The sequence below is a fragment of the Lampris incognitus genome, chromosome 15 (assembly GCF_029633865.1).
Source record: "Lampris incognitus isolate fLamInc1 chromosome 15, fLamInc1.hap2, whole genome shotgun sequence".
Classification (NCBI taxonomy): Eukaryota; Metazoa; Chordata; class Actinopteri; order Lampriformes; family Lampridae; genus Lampris; species Lampris incognitus.
Window position 1 is genome coordinate 46,634,592 of NC_079225.1, and position 14,867 is coordinate 46,649,458.

At 45.5% G+C, this 14,867-nt stretch overlaps 1 protein-coding gene across 1 annotated transcript in view; it reads left to right on the forward strand.

The window, feature by feature from the left end:
- mei4 (meiosis-specific, MEI4 homolog (S. cerevisiae)) overlaps nt 1–14,867 on the forward strand; it is an 84,191-nt gene continuing 69,324 nt past the window's right edge. The window contains exons 1-2 of the mRNA XM_056294241.1: nt 1–211; nt 6,900–7,456. Of these exons, the coding sequence (XP_056150216.1) occupies nt 1–211; nt 6,900–7,456 (768 nt within the window). The remainder of the gene's footprint in view (nt 212–6,899; nt 7,457–14,867) is intronic.

The window sequence follows — 14,867 nt, forward strand, 5'->3', positions numbered from 1 at the left end:
ATGAGGAAAGTCCGGTTGGCATTGGCAGTGGCGGTAATAAAAAGCCGGCCCTCGGGTCAGAGCAGCAGAGAGTACACAGAGGGTTTGAGCTGCCGGCTGAAGAAGCAGGATGAAGGCTGGAGGCGTAGAGCCCGGGAGCTGCAGGAAGAGGTGCTGAGGCTAAGACAGGAGCTGCTCCTTACCAAGATGACGTCAGAGGCAGAGAGCGCAGGTGAAGTGAATGGCGAGTTTTGATGTTGATAATAATAATAATGATAATTCTAAAACAGCGTTTTAGGTATTAGCATTGTTGACTCACAGCTCGAGGTTTATGAATTTAACCCCAGCCCCCCAGTGTGGAATTTGCATTACTAATGCAACCAACAGTTATTTGAAAGCTGATTAGTCCATCTATTATGTCTTTGATTAATCAACTAGTTGGATTAAAAAAGAAATCTATTTTCTTAAATACTTTTAGTATTTTATGATGTATAATGGAATGACCTTAATGAATAATAGATATGTTGATTGATGAATTAATCACGTTTCAGTTGGTTCTCCCATGCCGGTTGAGTTTAGTTCATGTTAGTTTAGCACAGTTTGCAGGAAATCATCTTCTTGAAGGATTTCAGTGTAAAATGCTCCCAAATTTAGATTTAGGTCATACATTACACTTTACCAGTCTCACCACAGCTTGTGTTATGAGCTGATGCGTTCCAGTTCGACTTGTTGCAAGCAGCACAACAGCCAAATGTTGTGAAACCCTGCTACGACACAACCAATCACAATTAAATTTGTCACCAACAATTTTTTTTATAATTAATTTGATCAATTTTTCTCAACCCATGTTGAGATTGTTTGCCCTCCCTGAGTTTGTATGAGTTTCCTCTGGGTGCTACATCGTCAGTCCAAAGACTCAGATGTCTGGTGAATTTGGAGGCTCTAAATCGCCCTTCGATATAAATGGGAATTTGAGTCATTATGTGTGAGGGCCCGGTGATGGACTGGTGATCGGTCCAGGCTGTCTCTCTACTTTCTACCCAATACCTGCAGGTATAAAATCTGGCTCCCCTGTGACTCTGGACTGGATTAACTGCATATATATGAATGAACAATAATAATGACAATGGGTCAAGTCAAGTTTAAGTGTCAAGTTTGTACTTAAAGAGAATTTGAGGGTTGGATGCTGACATGACAGAGTATCTTATTACATCGTCATGTGTCATACACATATTAATATGATACAATGCTTTAAAAGGTAAAAGTTATGGGCATGGGGATAGCGTAGCGGTCTATTCTGTTGCCTACCAACACAGGGATCTACGGTTTGAGTCCCTGTGTTATCGCCGGCTTGTTAGGGTGTCCCTACAGACACAACTGGCCGTGTCTGCAGGTGGGAAACCAGATGTGGGTATGTGTCCTGGTCGCTGCACTAGCACCTCCTGTGGTTGGTCGGGGATCCTGTTCAGGGGGGAGGGGAAACGGGGGAATAGTGTGATCGTGCTATGCGCTACATCCCCCTGGTGAAACTCCTCACTGTCGGGTGAAAGGAAGCGGCTGGTGACTCCACATGTATGGGAGGAGGCATATGGTAGTCTGCAGCCCTCCCCAGATCGGCAGAGGGGGTGGAGCAGCAACCGGGATGGCTCGGAATAGTGGGGTAATTGGCCGGATACAATCCCCTCTGTGCATAAGTGTAGTCCACTGACTTCCGGTTTCTGCTGCAGTGGTCATACCAGTTACCTGTGTGTTGGCATGTACTATTGACAATGGAATATTTTTCGCAATACCTGCAAAATTTAGCATGGATAAATGTCAACAACATAAACAGAATTGTTGACAAACGTTCACCTGCACCTACCAGCAAACATTCACCTGCACCTACCAGCAAACCGGTGAAAAGTTTCAAGTTGTACACATCAAGTTACATCCACAATTATGAGGATGAGAGGACGGACGGATGTAAATCTTGCATGGTAAATCTTGCAGGCATCATGAAAAATAGGCCATTGTCAATAGCACACGCCAACAAACAGGAAACTCGTATGACCGCTGCAGTAGAAACAGGAAGTCAGTGGACTACAGCTATGCACAGAGCCGATTGGGGAGAAAAAAGGAGGAATGTTCCAAAAACAAAAAAAAGGTAAGTTATGTCAACAGTCAGTTGTTATAGGGTAATAAGGGAATCCTTCCGTTCTTGGCTGTATTAACTCCTAACACCATACAATAGCATATAATGTAGTTTGTCTTGGTAGCGTGGCACAGAGACAACAGCGCCTCATCTCACAGAGCTGAAGGGACAGCCTGTGACATATTAGACGCAAGGCTGTGCCTCTCATTGTGAAACCATACATTCAGAGTGGATAAGGGATGGTAGTGAGGTGTAGCTGAAACGATTCTAATGGGTGGATGCAGGAGCTTGATGATAGTGTTCATAGCATGAAGGAGAAGTTTACATCTCATTCATTCATTCATTCAGGACAGTGCCCAACTGAGTGGGACACTAACAGCAGCAACATGTCTATTGTAGCATTTACTTCCAGATAGATACCAACCATCAAGGTTAGAATATTGTCTGTAGTTCATGCTCCATCCTCTCTATAACTGTGAAACAGCCAGTTAGAAAAAGTATTTGCTTTGTTAATGACAATACTTAAAATTCTTGCTATTCTTTAATAAACATAAACAAAATTTTGTGGATTTTCCCCCCCTCTTTTTGTCCCCATTTGTATCCGGCCAATCACCCCACTCTTCCGAGCCGTCCTGGTCTCTGCTCCACCCCCTCTGCCAATCACAGCCAATCACCCCACTCTTCCTAGCCATCCCGGTCTCTGCTGTACCCCCTCTGCCAATCACAGCCAATCACCCCTCTCTTCCGAGCCGTCCCAGTTGCTGCTCCACCCCCTCTGCCGATCACAGCCAATTACCCCACTCTTCCGACCTCCGATACATGTGGAGTTGCCAGCCACTTCTTTTCACCTGACAGTGAGGAGTTTCACCAGGGGGAGATAGCGCGTGGGAGGATCACGCTATTCCCCCCAGTTCCTCCTCCCCTCCTGAACAGGCGCCCTGACTGACCAGAGGAGGTGCTAGTGCAGCAACCAGGACACATACCCACATCTGGCTTCCCACTTGCAGACACGGCCACTTGTGTCTGTAGGGACACCTGACCAAGCCGGAGGTAACACGGGGATTCGGTCCTGTGATCCCCCGTATTGGTAGGCAACGGAATAGACCACCACGCTACCTGGATGCCCTAATAAGCATAATTGGATTAATTTTGGCTGTCAATGATTGTGAGAATAGGTCTTTACTACTTTCAAATGGAATTCTCATTTTGAAGTTAAAATCTCCACATACCCTACCGTTCAAAAGTTTGGGATCACCCAAACAATTTTGTGTTTTCCATGAAAAGTCACACTTATTCACCACCATATGTTGTGAAATGAATAGAAAATAGAGTCAAGACATTGACATGGTTAGAAATAATGATTTGTATTTGAAATAAGATTTTTTTTACATCAAACTTTGCTTTCGTCAAAGAATCCTCCATTTGCAGCAATTACAGCATTGCAGACCTTTGGCATTCTAGCTGTTAATTTGTTGAGGTAATCTGGAGAAATTGCACCCCACGCTTCCAGAAGCAGCTCCCACAAGTTGGATTGGTTGGATGGGCACTTTTTGCGTACCATACGGTCAAGCTGCTCCCACAACAGCTCAATGGGGTTCAGATCTGGTGACTGCGCTGGCCACTCCATTACCGATAGAATACCAGCTGCCTGCTTCTGCTCTAAATAGTTCTTGCACAATTTGGAGGTGTGTTCAGGGTCATTGTCCTGTTGTAGGATGAAATTGGCTCCAATCAAGCGCTGTCCACTGGGTATGGCATGGCGTTGCAAAATGGAGTGATAGCCTTCCTTATTCAGAATCCCTTTTACCCTGTACAAATCTCCCACCTTACCAGCACCAAAGCAACCCCAGACCATCACATTACCTCCACCATGCTTAACGGATGGCGTCAGGCATTCTTCCAGCATCTTTTCATTTGTTCTGCGTCTCACAAACGTTCTTCTTTGTGATCCAAACACCTCAAACTTGGATTCATCCGTCCACAACACTTTTTTCCATTCTTCCTCTGTCCAATGTCTGTGTTCTTTTGCCCATCTTAATCTTTTTCTTTTATTGGTCAGTCTCAGATATGGCTTTTTCTTTGCCACTCTGCCCTGAAGCCCAGAATCCCGCAGCCGCCTCTTCACTGTAGATGTTGACACTGGTGTTTTGCGGGTACTATTTAATGAAGATGCCAGTTGGGGACCTGTGAGGCGTCTGTTTCTCAAACTAGAGACTCTAATGTACTTATCTTCTTGCTCAGTTGTGCAACGCGGCCTCCCACTTCTTTTTCTACTCTGGTTAGAGCCTGTTTGTGCTGTCCTCTGAAGGGAGTAGTACACACCGGTGTAGGAAATCTTCAATTTCTTAGCAATTTCTCGCATGGAATAGCCTTCATTTCTAAGAACAAGAATAGACTGTCGAGTTTCAGATGAAAGTTCTCTTTTTCTGGCCATTTTGAGCGTTTAATTGACCCCACAAATGTGATGCTCCAGAAACTCAATCTGCTCAAAGGAAGGTCAGTTTTGTAGCTTCTGTAACGAGCTAAACTGTTTTCAGATGTGTGAACATGATTGCACAAGGGTTTTCTAATCATCAAATAGCCTTCTGAGCCAATGAGCAAACACATTGTACCATTAGAACACTGGAGTGATAGTTGCTTGAAATGGGCCTCTATACACCTATGTAGATATTGCACCAACAACCAGACATTTGCAGCTAGAATAGTCATTTACCACATTAGCAATGTATAGAGTGTATTTCTTTAAAGTTAAGACTAGTTTAAAGTTATCTTCATTGAAAAGTACAGTGCTTTTCCTTCAAAAATATGGACATTTCAATGTGATCCCAAACTTTTGAACGGTAGTGTATGTGGGCTCTGCACGTGAGGACTGACGTGGTCCTGAACAGATCATATATTTAGGAGCAGGAAATATGAAAATAATAAGTAATGTTGATCATTATGTCACGTAATAGGCATGATCCTTTTCCAAATCCCAAACTTACTTTTAGAAGCACATGTCAATGAATTGGCACCACTGTGCATTTGTAACTGTTTATGAGTAAACTGCCTAACGCTTATTTAATTTTGTCCAATTAATGAACAGTGAGCAATTAATTAAAAAATGCACATTTTTCTTTTTTTTTTGGAGGGGGGGGGGTTGCGCTGAGAGAATTTGTTGTGAATGGTAATTGGTTCAGCATGTCAGTATGTGAGACTGCAGAGCTGGTTGAGTTGCGTTAACAAGCCTGTCTGTCATTAATGTGGCAAGGCATCCTGGGGGAACAGGGCTGCTTTGGAAACAAGGCCAGTGGAGGACTTCTATCACACGAGGCAAAAAACTCTCGAAATGATGTTATAGATTGGTGTTCCGTTTCCATTCGTCCGGACCACCAGAGGAAGTGCTAAATACCGGATATCATCGATCTCGTGTACCTGCTCGTCTGGTCTTTATATAATCGGTCACATGTGACCTTGGATGACAGAGAAGTGTTGCCCGCTCTTTATGAGAAGAGGAAGTACTGAAGGAAATCAGCAGCTGAAATATGAGTGTTATTGCATTTACTGCAGCCCTGCTGTGAAATACTGAGGCATCTAATGTGAAGATGTTCTGTGTTCATGTGTCAGAACCAGATTCAGAATGTTTTATTCTTTTTATTATTATTGGGTTTCTTATATTTTTCTTTTATTTAACGGCACGGTGGCCCAGTGATTAACACCATTGCCTCACAGCAAGAAGGTCCTGGGTTCAAACCCCAGGCCGTCCCAGGTCCTTTCTGTGTGGAGTTTGCATGTTCTCCCCTTGTCTGCGTGGGTTTCCTCCAGGTCCTCCGGTTTCCTCCCACCATCAAAAAGACGTGCATGTTGGGTTCATACTGGGCCCTGACTGAGGCAATAGGAAAAAGAAGTGGAGCTGGTCCCTGGGCACTCCACCACAGCTGCGCATTGCTCCTATACAATAGGATAAGTTAAATGCAAACAACAAATTTCATTGTAACCTACAAAATAATACAGTGGCTTTACACAGCAGGGTTGACTGAGTGTGCATACCCTTTTACAGCAGTACTCTGTCAGCTTGGTCAACAGACCTGGCCATGTAAATTGACTTTGGTGTGCTGCTGTCAAAGGTCAAATTGACCCGAGTTACAATAGCAAAACTATGTAAACGGTTTATTAGAAATGGCTGGGCATGGCGAGAGGCATGGGTGCAAGTGCATGACTACCGGGATGGCATCCAGCGCCTCCGTCCATAGGGTTAGTGGGTGTGTCAGGAAGGGCATCCGGCATAAAACTTTGCCAGATCAGTATGCGGATTGACAAGACCATACCGGATCGGTCGAGGCCACCATTGGTGCTGTGCCCTCACAGGGTACCGATGGAAACTAAAATCCGCTGTGGCGACCCCTGAGAAACAGGGAACATGTCGAAAGAAGAAGATTAAAAGATACCGCATACAAAAGATGGAAAGTAGAAAAAAGCAAATTGGGAGTCTGCTCTGTGCAGTGTGTACAGTACATTGTTCATGCAAGAACTTCACTGAGCTCATTTATAGGAAACTGTAGATTCCATTCATTTTAGATTTGAAATACACATTTTCATCTCGGTGTTGTGATAGCAAGGTCATATTATATTGTGAATATAATAATTCTGTCATTAATGCCTCTACTGAACGTGTTTTGACAACCTTCCTTGTTGCACAGGGACGCTGCAGGAAATGCTTTTTATTTCAATGTGGACTGTAATTCTATTTACATTTAAATTGCTTCAGATGCCGAATAATGAAAGTCACACTTGATTTGTTACAACTCAGGTGGTGACAACACAATGAACATCCTTTCTTCGGACCTGCTGGACCTGGTGAGGGAGCTCTCCAGTGCTAACCCAGATTCAGGCTGCGGTACAGAGAACAACACAGAGACCCTCCTCTCCACCGTGGACTCCCAGCAAACCGTAGACCCTCCTCTGCCTAGTGTCTCAACCCCCCAGCCTCTATTCCCTACCTGTCAAGGTGGTCCTCAGAGCAGAGCCATGCTCCACCACCAGCAGTTTCTCCAGAGCTTATGTGGCCTCTGCCGAGTGGACAAAAAGGATGGTGGCCTGGAGGTGGCGTGGTTAAGGCAGAGTGAGGATGCAAGTGTGCTGGTGGATTCAGTGTACCACCTTTTGGAGGCATTGGTGGAAGTGTGCAGGAATTCCGATCTCCTGCTCCCCAGCGCCCCCTTCCTGTTGCAGGCCTGCCAGGTGGCAGCCCGGGCGGTGGACCTGTGGTGTTTCCGAAGGAAGCCATCTGTGCAGTTTGTGACCCAGATGGAGGAGCCACTGAAGGGGCTGATGTTGATGTTGTTACACAGTCATCGGCTCAACGGGGTAAGTGATGGTGAAGTAGCAAGTATGTCTGACAGGCACAGTGTTTGTTTGATATTGGGACAATAGCTAGAAAGTCCTTAATACGATGAAACCATCTTGCCTTGTTGTTCTGTCTCCCCGCCCTCAGAACAAATACAATGATGAGGTGTCGCTGTGCCAGTCATTTTTGTGCAAGTCCCTCACTTTTACGAAAGCTGCCACAGCACTGCTACAGAAGGACCTAGAATCAAAACTAGATGTAATTTATCAACAGTTAGCCCGACATCACACTATTTTAAAAATATTTTAAATGCATGAGGAGCGTACTAGCTCATACGAGCTCTTGTTGACATTTGGCCCATATATTCAAATAAAATGTTCATCTTGATATCCATGGGATTAATTGATGATAGACTTTTCTGTGTCAATATATTTTGAATTCTCTTTGGTGTGTGAGTGTATAAGCCACCAACATTTGCATAAAGCAGATTAAGGAGAATAAAGATACATCGACTCATTATTATTATGAATGATATATCCAAATTGATACGAGGTCCACCAGTTTGTCCAGTTCATAACCTCAGATCCCGTCTCCTTTTCCTGCCTGGCCATCACTCCACCGCCCTCACCTGATTTCCCTGCCCATCTCACCTGCAGCTCGTTGCTCGCCATTACCCACAAGTACTTATACCAAGCCCCTTTCACTGCCCTCTGCCAGATTGTCACGTGTTTTTTCCCTTGTTGTTCTTCTGCCTGAGCTGCCCGTGTTTTGACTCAGCAACTTGATTTCTGGACTTCTTCTGTGTGCCCTTTGTCTGCTCCGGTCGCCTGTTTTGAACTGACTCCCCGGTAACCTGAACCTGTCTGAATCCGTTTTCCTGCTCCTTGTCAGCTTTGGTCGCATATCGAACTGTTTTCACTGTGTTCTGACCTCTGCCTGCCTTTTGACCAAAGTAAACTGTTTTGTGTCTTAAACCTGCCTGTCTTGAGGTGTGCATCTGGGTTCTCAGCTGCCAGTCTCCCTGAAATCATTACAGATACTGTGAATACAGTGAAAAACATCAGTGAAGGGAATAGTATGACAAATTATTTTGTGTTTCTTCCAGTATATTCAGTGATCTGGCTTTCTCCTAATTGGTATTAGAGGTTATCAATATTATTCTATATAGGAACTTGTTTTCTTTCAACACAAGAGCAGCTTATCCGTCCATCATTCCATTATCCAAGCTGCTTATCCCAGTCGGGGTCATGGGGATGCTGGAGCCAGCAGTTATTGGGTAGCAGGCGGGGAGACACCCTGGACACGCCGCCAGGCCATCACAGGGCTGACACATATAAACACACGCACACACACGCACACACACGCACACAGTGTCACACCTAGGGACAGTTTAGTATGGCTGATTCACCTGACCTACGTGTCTTTAGACTGTGGGAGGGAACTCGATGGGGGCGGCACGGTGGTGCAGTGGTTAGCGCAGTTGCCTCACAGCAATAAGGTCCTGGGTTCGAACCCCGAGATTGTCTGACCTTGGGGGGCGTCCTCTGTGTGGAGTTTGCAAGAGCAGTCTATCCATTATCCAAACCGCTATCCTGCTGTCAGGGTCACGAGGATACTGGAGCCTATCCCAGCAGTCACTGGGTGGCAGGTGGGGAGCGGCTAAATCATTTTAAATCAATTTACAAAGACCTGACATAATTTCCCTCAAAATGACACTGAGGATTAGCACAGAGCTGAACGCTGTATTTCAACCTACCTTCAAAGCCCAGCGTGCCTGCAGACGATAAAGAACTCATTGGCTTCACCCCGATAGTAAAACACACAGAGCCATCATACATGTGTTGGTGTTATGATGAGGCATGGCCGGCTGTGATATGAAGGTGAAGCGAAAATTATGCTGACAAAGATGAGGAATGTTGTTATGCTGTGAGAGTGCTTTATCCATGTACGACGGTGGCAGGTTTATGCCGGTACAACAAATCCAATTTCCTCTTTACCGTCTTTTTTTTTTGTGCCTCTTATCTATCCAGGTTGAGTCAGCTGACAAAGTGCCCAGCTTCACAATTATTGGGTTTCACATTTTCACATGCTGGAGCTGACCAGTACAATCACAGTCTTCTATTGCTGGCTATTGAGCAGCTGCATTAGAACATTGGAGAGATGTGTCTTGCTTCAGGGCACCTCGATAACGGGGTACAGAAACCTGTTTATGATCATAAATCTGTTTGTCCAACCTCTAAGTTAACACTGTACTTCACTAGGGATGTTGTGTTAATTTGTTTTGTGATGTAGTTTTTTTTTTTTGTGGTTTTTCTCCCCAATTGTACTTGGTCAATTACCCCACTTTTCTGAGCCATCCCGGTCTCTGCTCCACCCCCTCTGCCGACCTGGGGAGGACTGCAGACTACCACATGCCTCCTCCAGTACATGTGGAGTCACCAGCCGCTTCTTTTCACCTGACAGTGAGGAGTTTCACCAGGGGGACATAGCACGTGGGAGGATCCCACTATTCCTCCCAGTTCCCCCTCCCACCTGAACAGGCGCCCTGACCGACCAGAGGAGGTGCTAGTGCAGCGACCAGGACACATACCCACATCAGGCTTCCCAGCCGCAGACACGGCCAATTGTGTCAGTAGGGATGCCCAACCAAGCCAGAGGTAACACAGGGATTGGAACCAGCGATCCCCGTGTTGATAGGCAACGGAATAGACTGCCATGCCACCCGGACACCCCCTTGACCGACTAGTGTAACTGTACTCATTCCGTCTGGTGGCAGGGGTGATGAGGCTATAATTGGAAGTCATTTTAATGAGGGAGGTAAACATGACTGTTATGCTCCCATAGTGGCAACCTGTGTTTGATAACAGATCGCACAGTCAGACAACCGTTCTCATATAATAACAGATGTTCAAAGAAGGAACGGCATTAATTTACATTATTACATTGCAGTACTTATCTTTATTGGCATACACTCTTAAAACAGTGAAGTCAGGGGTGCCCCGGTGGCTCAGCTGGTAGAGCGTGTACCACAGAAGGCTGAATCCTGACCGCAGCAGCCTGGGTTCGAATCTGGCCCGTCCCCTTTGCTGCATGTCATCCCCTGTCTTTCCTTTCTCTCTTTACTATTACTATTAAATAAAAAAAGCCACAAAAAAAACCCCCAGTGAAATGAATATGAAAATTGCAGAAGTCATACTGTATCACTTTGGAATTAGATGTTATACAATACATGTCTGACTGCAGGCAGGTCTTGAAAAATCTGAGTTGCAAGGCATTCTGGGAGGAAATTACTTCTATTACCTGCTGAAGTATTTGATTATGGTTTTATGAGTGATGAAAGGTGTCTATCAAACGTTGTATCCGGATGAACTGTTTCAACTTTCTAGGATTATGGTTTTACATTTTAACAAATGTTGTAAATTCTCCAAAGGGGGCATTTCTTTTCACCCTCTGATTGGGGCAGAGGTAGGAGGTCAGTTTTCCTGCACAAGTTCTCCGGTGGCCATGTCTGTTAAGGGGGCTGACCTAACTAACCACTAGGTCAGCCATCCACCAGAGAAACCATAGATTGTGCATCAAGGTAGACTGATGAATATTCAGTAGACGTTGTCATCAGTAACGTGCAAGTCTGAGCTGATATTCATTCATTTATGTTCTGTTCTTCAAGCAAGAGGCTTTTACAACAGGAAGAGAGCGGAAGTGGGAGAGGTATATGTTGGACAGGGCCCGGTCAAATGTGGGAGACAGATGCTCCCCCCCCCCTTTTTTTTTACCCCCAATCTTACCTGGCCAATTACCCCACTCTTCCGAGCCGTCCTGGTCTCTGCTCCACCCCCTCTGCCGATCCAGGGAGGGCTGCAGACTACCACATGTCTCCTCCGATACATGTGGAGTCACTAGCTGCTTCTTTTCACCTGACAGTGCAGAGTTTCACCAGGGGGACGTAGCATATGGGAGGGTCATGCTATTCCCCCAGTCCCCCCCCCCCCCAAACAGACACCCTGACTGTCCAGAGGAGGCGCTAGTGTTGTGACCAGGACACGTACCCACATCTGGCTTCCCACCCGCAGACACGGCCAATTGTGTCTGTAGGGAGGCCCAACCAAGCCGGAGGTAACACGGGGATTCGAACTGGCGATCCCCGTGTTGGTAGGGAACGGAATAGACCACTACACTACCCGGACGTCCTGATTCAACGTTAATTGACAGCTACTCAACTAAGTGACCTTTGTCAGTCTGAAGAGGTCCAGATGAACTGATTCAGCCTTCTTTATTTTCTTGCCTGGGTTGCTGAGCATGCATCATGATACCTACCTTCACGACATTCACTGAAACTGCCATTGTTCTGCCACTCAGAGTGATCGTTGAAGACAAAGTGGGCGTGAATGGGAGGTCAGTGATTAAGGGCAGGACTAATTATGAAACTGGAGGGGTTTGACCAAGATTAAGGAGCACTGGAGAAATTAGGAGGTTTTAAGTGACTGGGAGACGATAATAGACATGCCACAACTGTCTGAGGTGGAAAGTGTAGTAGGATATAGATATTCATAGCAGTTGACGTGGATACGCACTGTATTGTCCTTATGCTTTCATCTCCCGTCTCTGAGTTTGTTTTGTGCTGTCCATGTGGAGACAAGATATCTCGAAAATGGTAGATGCATTGTCATGCAGTTCTCTATATCAGCCAAGTCTTGGACAAAGGAGCTACTGTGTGATGGGGAAATTCTGTTCACGTTTTGGGATTTGAACTTTTTTGGAGAAAAATCTTCCCACAGAAAATAGTAGCAGCATCTCATCAGGTGGAGAGGACTGTTGCTGTCACGGTTCTGTTCATGTACTGATTTAAAGCGCCATAACCACCTTCCCAACACTTTCAGCTGCAGCACACATTTTCTCCAGGAAATGGACTTTCTAGTTATCAGAAATAGATAGTTCTTGGTGTGGGATGTTATTGGAAGAAACTGTTCTGTCTTGGCTGAGGTTTGCGCTCTGCAGCTGCTCTTGTTTAGAAGATGAAGGGGTAACCTGCTTTAGTGATGAACGAATTTCCTCTTACAACGTGATGCTACGATTAAACATAACATGACTACCAAATACTACAAAGGCTAGCATCAGAAGTACAGCAGATTATCACCACTACTCTGTTCACCATCAGTCATGAGCTTGCTGGTAAATGATTGGTCACCTGAAATTATAATTTCAAAAGCATCCACTGTAGCTGTTGTGTGTGTTTCTGACATGCTCATTTTATATGTCTCAACACTACTTCAGGATGGGACCGATCAGAACCCGACGATACACAAGCACGAAGTTTTGCCCTTCCTCTACCTTTTTATTGTCTATCTATCTATCTATCTATCTATCTATCTATCTATCTATCTATCTATCTATCTATCTATCTATCTATCTATCTATCTATCTATCTATCTATCTATCATTTCCAACCTTTTACTCCCGAATTGTACTTGGCCAATTACCCCACTCTTCTGAGCCATCCCAGTCTCTGCTCCACCCCCTCTGCCGATCCGGGGAGGGCTGCAGACTACCACATGCCTCCTCCCATACATGTGGAATCGCCAGCCGCATCCTGACCAACCAGAGGAGGGGCTAGTGCAGTGACCAGGACACATACCCACATCCGGTTTCCCACTCGCAGACACAGCCAATTGTGTCTGTAGGGACGCCTGACCAATCCGGAGGTAACACGGGGAGTCGATCCGGCAATCCCCATGTTGGTAGGCAATGGGATAGACACCCCCCCCCCCCCCATCAACAGTCACTTAAGACTGCAGTTTTATTTCATGACACAATGAGATTTTTGAGTAAAGGCAAATAATAGAACAATCTGGTAAATTCAGAAGATTACTTCACTTTACTGTAATGGAGCATTTAAAACCAGGAAAAGATAACACTTATGCCATATCACAAAATCTAAGGCAATATATCTTGTCTCATATCACAATATTTGATACACATGTTAACACACTGCCAACTGCTGTTGTGAGAGAGAGAAGCAGCCGACTTCTCCCTCTACTTATTCCACTTATCCTTCCTCTCATAGCAGTTCACACACACACACACACACACACACACACACACACACACACACACACACACACACACACACACACACACACACACACACACACACACACACACATCAGTCGGGAGTACAGATACAGAAGACCCGGAGCCTTGTGGGCCCCCTCACATTGTCGAGCCCCAGGGCTTGAGCCCCGGTAAGCCCTTGCATTAATACGGGCTTGCCCGGACGCCCTCCTCTACCTTTTTAATGGGATTGTGCTTAGAGTTTGAGGGGTCTGTTTCTTTCTCTCGGGGGCTCTGTCACAGTAAATTTGTCCCGGCAGGGAAAAAGTTCCGGATGACGCAACAATGGCGTTCTAATCAGCTGTTGGAACTTTAATAATTTGCACTCCTGCGCTCGCGCTAATAACCATTCCAGCCCTATCACAGGACACTGGAATGAGTAGAGACATTAGAATACCATCCTAACAAGTTACAAATGACTGACAGGTTGTTAAGTTATACAGTATTAGTAAGATAGCCGTCTAACTATGCTTTGAAGTATCTAGCTGTTAGCAAGCTAATGTCTGACTAGCTAACGCCATCGGTAGAGACTAGCTAACTGATAAGTTTACAGACACCAAAGTATTAAAAAGCAACGTTGATTTAAATTGCTTGTCAATAATATAAATAACAGTAGAGCTGATGAGGATTATGTCCACAAAAGCAATGCGGTGGTCTTTGAAAACAGCAAATATAGCCAGAGGTGTGAGATATGCGTCTGTCCAACTTGCGCTCTTGTAGTCTGAGGTGACATGACGTCTCGTGACAAGCAAAAAACCTCACGTTGATGCACGAGCGCTCACCAGCCACCTTTCATAGTAACCGCCCTAGCAACGCTGCCACTGAACATTCTAACCCATACCGAACGCTACCGAGCAGCTGATTAGAACGCCATTGTTGCGTCATCCGGAACTTTTTCCCCGGCCGGAACAAATGTACTGCGACAGCTCCACCCGTCTGTATCTGAAATACAATATGAAAACTGCCTCAAACAAGTTCAGACCTTCTCAGGAGGGGCCACAAGTGAGAGCGGTGTTGTGGGGACCATGCATAATTCAACACAACAGAATCATACGGTGAATGAGCCTGACACTGCATTTGGCGTTCTCTTGCCAGGGGCAACTTCCAGTGATGCGACACACACACACACACACAGAGGTTAATTGGATACAGGTGTGCCTTGTTGACCAGTTGAGCCAATCCGGATTCTCCCTGAGTCGCACTCAAACCACATCCCCCTGTCACATCCCCCCTGTCACATCACCCGTCACAGTTCTGTCTCCCCGTTTTGTTTTGTGAGGAAAGTCAGTGGTCATTAAAATCTCCATATACGTGAAGTCATTT